General features: G+C 46.8%; 2 protein-coding genes across 3 annotated transcripts in view; both read right to left on the bottom strand.

The window, feature by feature from the left end:
• Nucleotides 1–1,399, bottom strand: part of As3mt (arsenite methyltransferase) — a 32,848-nt gene extending 31,449 nt beyond the window's left edge. Inside the window, exons 1-2 of one of the 2 annotated variants that reach the window (XM_026781516.1) lie at nt 1,341–1,399; nt 175–195 (exon numbers count right to left, since the gene is read on the bottom strand). In XM_026781516.1, the coding sequence (XP_026637317.1) occupies nt 175 (1 nt within the window). In that variant the 5' untranslated portion in view covers nt 176–195; nt 1,341–1,399. Of the gene's footprint in view, nt 1–174; nt 196–1,216; nt 1,261–1,340 lie in introns of those variants that run through there. The other variant, XM_013348209.2, reaches the window with a different exon arrangement.
• Nucleotides 1–2,398, bottom strand: part of Borcs7 (BLOC-1 related complex subunit 7) — a 4,295-nt gene extending 1,897 nt beyond the window's left edge. The window contains exons 1-4 of the mRNA XM_005352419.2: nt 2,231–2,398; nt 1,341–1,403; nt 1,217–1,260; nt 175–195 (exon numbers count right to left, since the gene is read on the bottom strand). Coding sequence (XP_005352476.1) covers nt 175–195; nt 1,217–1,260; nt 1,341–1,403; nt 2,231–2,368 — 266 coding nt within the window. The 5' untranslated portion in view covers nt 2,369–2,398. The remainder of the gene's footprint in view (nt 1–174; nt 196–1,216; nt 1,261–1,340; nt 1,404–2,230) is intronic.
• Nucleotides 2,399–8,747: the final 6,349 nt, after the last annotated feature.

Below are 8,747 nucleotides of genomic sequence, written 5' to 3'. Positions count from 1 at the left end.
TCGGCCCCACCCACCACCTCTGAAGTGTCACTCCCAGCATGCTTCAGTCGGCCCCACCCACCACCTCTGAGGAGTCACTCCCAGCATGCTTCAGTTGGCCCCACCCACCACCTCTGAGGAGTCATTCCCAGCATGCTTCAGTCGGCCCCACCCACCACCTCTGGGGTCACTTACTTCTTCTGAATAGCTTCTTGTCTAAGTCAGGAAGGGAAAAGAGGAAAGAAATAGGGAGAGCCAGTGAACCAATAGAAGTTGTCATCAACATCACAAATGCAGAACGAGTACTTAAACTTAGTATAGTTACGTGGAGATGAATAACCACATATTTTAATATGTGCACACCTAAAAGACAGCTTTAACGTTAGCTACTGGGACTTGAATTCTCAGCCATACAATTCCAAAGGGTATGCAAGCATCTTATCAAACACATAAAATATAAATCAAGAAAAAAAAAGGGCAAATTCAATTATACTTTTCTTCATCATTACAATGAAGGCACTGTCTGTGTATTTCAAAATCAGAATGATTTTGCTGGTGCTGTGTTATATGCAGGAGTGCCAGTTAGCATCATACTCCATTCTCCAAGGGAGGAAAGACACTGGGCACAGCGTGGACAGATACTGATCGAGTGTCTCCCAGGGGCCACAAACTGGTAGCATGGTCCTGGCAAGCTCTGCCTCTCTGGGTTCTTCCCTTGTAGTGCTCCCAGTTAACACAGAGGACCAAAGCAAGTGGCCCTGGCTCTCACTCTCCCACACCCCAACTGTTCCTGAAGCCTCAGTGTCTTTCCCCTACATCAGCTCTACCCACTTCCATCCCACTCTGGCCTCCATCCCACTCCCGCCACCACCCCACTCCCGCCTCCACCCCACTCCCGCCTCCACCCCACTCCGGCCTCCACACCCACTCCGGCCTCCACCCCACTCCGGCCTCTACCCCACTCCGGCCTCCACGCCCACTCCCGCCACCACCCCACTCCCGCCTCCATCCCACTCCGGCCTCCACACCCACTCCGGCCTCCACCCCACTCCGGCCTCTACCCCACTCCCGCTTCCACGCCCACTCCCGCCTCCACGCCCACTCCCGCCTCCATCCCACTCCGGCCTCCACACCCCCTCCCACCTCCATGGGAAAAAGTACTGAATAAAGCACAAAAGCAATGTACACGGGCTGAGGATAAGGAGCAGTCCGTGACTGCTGGTTGGGGAATACTCACTGGTACTGAAGATGTGTTGTTATTATTGCCATTTTCCTTAAACTCTGCATAATAGAGAGATAAACAGAATAGTCCACTTCCCTATGGTTATACAAACCACACTATAAAAGAAATGGTTTCTTACATCTTCTGAGTGCAAGATGGCATCTTCCTGTAGAACCATGTTTCGAGCAGCCTGACCCAGCAGCTGGAAGACAAAAATAAAACGGTAATGATCAAAACTCCCACCTCTGAGACTGGCCTGGCCGTGCAGCCTTGTAATCTCAGCTTCTAGGAAAGCTAAGGCAGGAAGATCCCAAGTTCCAGGCCTGTCTGGACTACAGAATACGGTTGGCTAATTCAGTGAGACCCTGTCTCAAAATTAGAAAATGTAAAAATGGATAGTGATTTAGCCTGGCAGATCTGGTTCAATACCCAGCACCGAGGAAGAAAATCCATCTCCCCGGGCACATCAGGCTCCTCCAGATTCAGCTGAGCGGCCGTGGACAGGGCTCAGTAAAGTGCTTGCCTTGTAAGAACAAGGACCCGAGTTTGATTCCTAGAACTCAAGGGCTGGGGAGTCAAGTGTGGTGGCTCATGCAGCCGACGGAAGGAGTGTACACGTCATCAAATCATTCCCTTTACTGGTGGACAACTGTGAAGCGGGGGAAGAACAGGGCAATGGGAAAAGCTGTTCTGAGAACAATGCAGAACATGGCCAGAAGAATAGACCACAGACAGACAAAGGAGAGAATGGAATCTTGGAAGCTTGAGAGCAACACCAAGCTGAGTTTCGAAAGGGAACTGGCATCCTCTAGAGATACCCGTGAGAACAGCCAGGCACCGGGTAGGAGCGGCTGTGCCTCTCCCCTTTCTGGAGCACAGGCTCCCCTCACATCGCCTCTTCCAGCTAGAAGCGCTCACCTAAACTAAAGAAACGCACCCAGGCGCCTGCCACAGGCGCGGGGCCAAAGCCCACTCTCCCAGGATGCAATGCGCCGCCCCTCCCGGAGCGGACGCGGGAGCCGCGCTCACCTCCGAGCTCCGCGAGCCTTTCAGCACCTGCTTGGTGAGCGCGATCACGTCGGTCCCGCAGGTGTTCACCTTCTCGGTGAGAAGCCCCTTCACTGACTGACCAAATCGTGCTTGCGAATCCGGCGTCCCAGTCGCCATCGTCTCACCCGCGAACGCCGCAGCCGGACGACGGCGAGTCTCTGGGGCCAAAAGAGACGCAAAGCGTCCAATCCTGCAAAGAGGAAGGACCGCATGCGCTTAGCTCAACCTGCTTTCCAAAGTGATTTAAAGTGTTCAGTTGATGAGAAAGGAAGGACAGGGTCTAAGCAAGCCAGCCTGCAGCGGATATAACATAATTTGGGTGAATCTGTAGTTTAGAGTCGGAAGAGCAACCCAGTTCTACCGTTTAAGCAGTGATGTGGCTACAAATGACTCAACTCCTGGGGCTTCCATTCCACATCTGTGCTATAGCCAGAACTGCATAAACTAGGAGTGGTAGCACAATCCTGTAATCCCAGCATTCTCCAGGTAGAGATAAGAGGGTCAGAAGTTCAAGGTCAGCCTTTGCTATTTGGCAAGTTGAGGCCAGGTTGGGATACATGAGACCCCATCTATAAAATAAAGTAGAGATTTCTTTCAACTCTAACAGACATCTCATTAAAATTGTCAAAGGACACAGACACCTTTAATTCCAGCACTCAGGAGGCAGAGGCAGGCAGATCTCTGTGAGTTTGAGGCCAGCCTGATCTACAGAGTGAGTTCTAGGACAGGCTCCAAAGCTACAGAGAAACCCTGTCTTGAAAAACCAAACTAAATAAATAAATAAAACCTGAAAGACTCTAAATGCATTTGTAAGCCCCCTCAACCCTAAGACATTTTTCTAAAACCTTACACTCACTCTGTCTTGGAAAAGGGACAGTCGCCCACATACTCACACATGCTGGACTGCTCATCCTCCTGTGTCCTTGTGAATAATCTTCAAACATAACTCCATTCTGGGAATTGAGGCAAAGACAACCCACAGATGTTGACTCAGTTCCTGATATATTGATTTAGTCACTGGACCAAGGTCAGGAAAGCCATAGATGCTCTTCTTATCTCATCAGATCACACAGCTATTCTCCTGCCCTGGAATAGACCAATCACTGCTAGTAACCCTTTGAATAAACCAATCCAATAAGTTGAAAAGCAACGTACAGGATCCCCCCTTGTGTCTGTGGCTTTTTGCTTTAAAAGATGGGCTGTAACAGCTATCGGATGTCCTTCATATCCCGAACCTGAAGGGCCCTGTCATGACAGAATAAAAATCCTCTTGCTTTTGCATCAATTGTGGCTGTGTGAGTGGTGTCTGGAGCAACTTCTCCCTCATGTTTGGACATCTAGTCCAACATTTTGGTGCGTTGGCGGGAAATGAGTTGCTTCTGTACCCATTCTAGGCCTAGTTGGAGGTAAGATCGAGCACTCTTATTGTCTTTGTCTGTCTGTCTGCTTTGCTTCTGTGATTATTGTAGTTTGCGTTCGTTGGTATTCTGAGAAACTGTACCTACGTAGGGCTGGTATCTGGAGGACACTCCAGTAATCTGAAATCTGGAGGATGTGCCAGTGTCTGAAAGGGGCTAGGAGTGACCAGGTCACTCCTCTAGTTCCCAGGAGGCACGGCTATTTGTCACTCACCTCCATCTGCAGTGCTGTGCAGCTTCTGATTTTGAGTTTGGTTTTGGCTTTTCGTGTCTTTGGTTTTATGTCATGTCTTTGTTTTTTGTATATCTGTTTGTACTCGAGTCTAAATCTGGTACCATGGGGCAGTAAGTAACCACCTCTCTGACCCTAACTCTAACTTTAGAGAAAAGCTGCAGACCGAGCTGTGGAAATCCGAAAGAAACGCTGGCAAGCGGTCTGCTTCCTGGAATGGCTCACTTTTTAAGTGGGCTGGCCACAGGGCTGGACGTTCAATCTAAATACTATCTTCCAGGTTAAAGAAAAAAGCCTTCCAGCCTGACCTTTATGGCCACCCAGACCAGGTTCCCTATATTGTCACCTGGGAGAGCTTGTCCAGAGAACCCTCCTACTCTGGGTCAAACTATTTCATTACAGAGCACAGTGCAGGCACTAAGGCCAGCTTCCCTCTGACTTTGGTAACTGCAGTCTGCCCCTCCCCTGTCTCTTTTCCCAGTGCAGGAGACACACATGACAGCGGGGTCCAAGCTGGTGCTAATTCCTCCCTACAGGTCTCAGTAAGCCTGGGGACCAGCAGTAGGCTGTTTCTCTGGGGTCAGATACCCTATTAGAAAACACAAGTCCCATAAAGAGCCTGGACCTCTTCATTTTGGCAGCCAGGACTGGGTATGACAGCAGATGGAACGATTACAAGTAAGTATCCCTGTGGCTCTTGGTAAACCGCGAATGTGGATTCAGGAGCAACAGGTAGTAGGGCAAGCCAACATCAGAAGGGCCTTCCTGATAGCATCTCTCTTCTAGGGATGCTCTGTTCCAGTCATCACGTGCTGTGTCCAGGGTAAAGCTTCTGGTTTAAAAATTGGGGGGAGTTAAGCTGAATCACTTTGAAAAATTGTGCTTATAAAAAACTACGGATTGTTGGTTTCTATATTTCTTACTACGCAGTGTGTCCATAAAAAAAAATTAAATTCCCAACTCTGTTTAGATGGATACAGGACTACACTGTCTTCAAGAACTATTGCTGTAAAAGCCCCGGCCCAGGGCCATGTAAACAGCCCAGCTGAGCTTCTAAGCCGCCCATGTGCCCATGTTTAGATCTAAATTTGACACTTGACTGCTCGCAATGCTTGAGTTGCCCCACATGGCAAAGATCTGCTGAAGCCTCTCACCCCACTACAATGGCAAAGGGGGTGTTGCTGAGTGATGAGGTTGAGTTAAAATGGCCCTTTTGACTCTTTATAATGTTTATGGCTATTTTAAAAACATGGCGAAGATTCTCATTTATTATTGATATAAAAGAGGTACATTTTGGGTTGTTTTCAGATTCTGTCTATGATAAAGTAATTCTGCTATGTAAAATAGGCCCAAAACGGATATTGCTAAGTTTTAAGGTAATATGTTACCTATTCTGAAAATTCACCATACTAATGTTCAAGGTAGCTGTATCCATTTGTATTTTTACCAAAAATGGAGGATTTTTATTCCACATTCTCTTACGCATAAATTGTCAAACAATATTTTTAATCTTGGTCATTTTTACAGGGATAAGATAAAATCTCAGAGTTGTTTGATTTGCATTTCCCCAATGATTAAGGATGTTACATTTAAGCAAATTTTAAATATCTTTCAGTCATTTTAAATTCATCTGTTGAAAATTTACAGTTTAGGTCTGTAACATAATTTTATTGGATTATTTGTTCTTATGAGGACTAAGTTCCTTATATGTTTTTATGTTCTGTTGATTATATACTTTGCTATACAAAATGCTTCTCGGTTCTGGAGATCCTGTTTATTGATTGTTTCTCTCAATGTCTATGCCACTGAGGCTATGTTTAAAAATATATTTAAAACTTTTTTCGCTGGGCAGTGGTGGCGCACGCCTTTAATCCCAGCAGTAGGGAGGCAGGCAGGCGGATCTCTGTGATTTCGAGACCAGCCTGGTCTACAGAGCTAGTTCCAGGACAGGCTCCAAAGCCACAGAGAAACCCTGTCTCGAAAAACCAAAAAAAACAAAAAAAAAACAAAAAAAAAAACTTTTTTCTTCTATGAGGTTCATTATTGTTGGTTTTATGTTAAGGTCTTTGATTTGTTTGGATTTCAGTTTTGTGCATAGAGATAAATATGGATCTATTTTCATTCTTCTATGTCTAATTAATTCTTAAAGGGAGAAACTGACAGTCAAAATGCTGGGCTCATGGCAAATCTCAGGGGCAAGGCATCCCACTAATTCGGCCAAGATAAAAGAGGTTCTCCAGGGACTAGTTAAAATCTGTGTTCCTTAGATTCTTTAATGGAGGTTTATAGGCATTTTACCCAACCTCTGAAGGTCAGCAGGCAGCGATAGCCGTGGCCTTCATAGGACAGTCAGCATCAGATATAAGAAGAAAGTTACAGCAGGTAGATAGGTTGCAAGATTATACCTTGCAGAATTTGGGGAAACAGAGGAAGTGTTAAATGAGAGACAGAGAAAGGGAAGTGAACGAAAGAGAAAGGCAGGAGGCAGAGAAAAGAAAAAAACTGGACGGATCATAAACAAGAAAGACTCAGACAGAAAGGAAGCCTGGGCAACAAAAGATCAAAGACAAATGAAGACGGACAGAGGCACTCCTTGGACAAAGGCCAATGTGCTTATGGCAAGAAAAAGGACTTTAGATACCTCTATAGATCTTCTAAAGGACACAGGAACTGAGTACTCTGTGTTAAAACAACCATTGAACAAACTGGACACATTACGAACTATAAATTTGGGAAAAGAACAAATAAATGACTCGTTCCTCCCTGGTCACCCCTGAATGTATGATCAAAGCCTTTTGTTGACCAAATGAGGGACTTTTGCTTTCCCTGCTCTTCTCATTCTGCAGGAGATGCAGGTGTCTGCCTAAGCCTCTGCCATGCCTTCCTCACCAGGATGACCACCTCCCCCTGCCATCACCACCAGAGAAATCCTCACCTCCTAGCAACTGCCTTGGTGCTGTGCTTTCTCTAAAGCCTGCATGAGCCCTGGCCGCTCACCCTGCAATCTCGCTCCCCTCACACATGTCAGACTGTGATAGAGCGCTCCCATTGCTACCACAGGTGCCTTCTTGCACCGGGCTGATGCTCCTGTGCCCTGCTCACGTCGATGGACTACGGATCCTACCAGCATCTGCAGAAAGGACAGGCTGCTGGCAGAACGGCAGGCTGAGCTGTGCCAGGCAAAACTGGAAATGATGGTGAAGTTTGCCTGGGGCACAAGGCTGGGTGTCCAAGCCGAGCAGGTACACAAGACTGAAGGCAAGCGGAAGGCAGGGGCAGCATTGGTGGACAGAAAACAAATGATCTGGGCCAGTAGCCTCCTTTCAGGGACGTCGGCCTGCCCAGAAAGCTGAACTTGTGGCTTTGATACAAGCTCTACAGATGGCAGAGGGAACGGCTACACTGACAGCAGGTATGCTTTTGCCACCACCCATATACACAGAACAATATACAGACAAAGAGGACTGTTGACATCTGTGAAAATTTTGAGCCTCCTTGAGGCCACATAGTTGCCAAAGAAGATAGCCATCATACATTGACCAGGACTGAGACAGCCAATGTAATGGCTAAGAAGATCATAAAAGAAATCTTCCTGAATGCCCAAGGTAATTGTGTCCCATAATAGACCTGCCTTTGTTGCCCAGGTAAGTCAGGGAGTGGCCAAAACACTGGGGATCAATTAAAGATTAAATTGTGCTTACCAACCCCAAAGCTCAGGTCAGATAGATAGAATAAATAAAATTCTAAAAGAAAATTTTTACAAATTAACAAAATTGGCCCTAAAGACCGGCAAAAATAATTGGACAGACCTCCCCCTTCCTGTTCTTCAAAACACTCCAGGGCAATTTAAACTCACTCCTTATGAGATCCTATGTGAGGGCTGCCACTGCTCACTAAGGCGAATGAGGTGTATAATCCTGATGCTGTCCTCCCAGACTGTTATCTGCCCACCTAAAGGCCTTCTAGATAGTCTAAGCCCAGGTGTGGAAGCCTCTAGCTACTGCCTACCAGTCTGGACACCCAGAGATTTCACATCCATTGGTGATTCCATATACATTAGGAGACATCAGTCCCAGAGCCTTAAACCTTCCTGGAAGGGAACTTACACCATGCTCCTTATGACAACCACCACTCTCAAAGTAGACAACATTGCAACCTGGATCCACGAATCTCATATGAAGCCAGCACCTCCACGGGACAACTCAGGACCCTCCAGATAAAAGCTTCAACACACCCAAAGCTAAACAAAGGACTCTTAAAAAAAATACCAAATGAACTCTCCGGGACTCTTATCCTGCATGTAGACATTGTGACTGATATATTTGTCTGGTGTGTGTGTGTGTGTGTGTGTGTGTGTGTAAGCAAACTCAACAAGATGGGGGAGGCTGAACTAGTTTCCTCCTGCAGGGGCCCTAAGCACCACACCAAGCTCTAAGGCCCCATCATTTCCCAGCTCCCTCCCTAAAACCCCAGTCCTCCCAGTCCCTGGACTGCAGAACATACCAACCCCTGACGTTCATTCGTGAATGACTCGGTATTACCCAAGTTTTAGTACTGACCCACCAATATCAGGCTCTCAAGAGAGACCTCAGAAAATCCCAAAATTGGGATTTGACAAAACAAGCGAGGGAATGAAAGACTCTAAATGCATTTGTAAGCCCCCTCAACCCTAAGACATTTTTCTAAAACCTTACACTCACTCTGTCTTGGAAAAGGGACAGTCGCCCACATACTCACACATGCTGGACTGCTCATCCTCCTGTGTCCTTGTGAATAATCTTCAAACATAACTCCATTCTGGGAATTGAGGCAAAGACAACCCACAGATGTTGACTCAGTTCCTGAT

The sequence above is a fragment of the Microtus ochrogaster genome, chromosome 8, assembly GCF_000317375.1.
Source record: "Microtus ochrogaster isolate Prairie Vole_2 chromosome 8, MicOch1.0, whole genome shotgun sequence".
Taxonomy (NCBI): Eukaryota; Metazoa; Chordata; class Mammalia; order Rodentia; family Cricetidae; genus Microtus; species Microtus ochrogaster.
The sequence above is the reverse complement of the archived record's forward strand: the minus strand, read 5'-3'. Positions and strand labels throughout refer to the sequence as shown.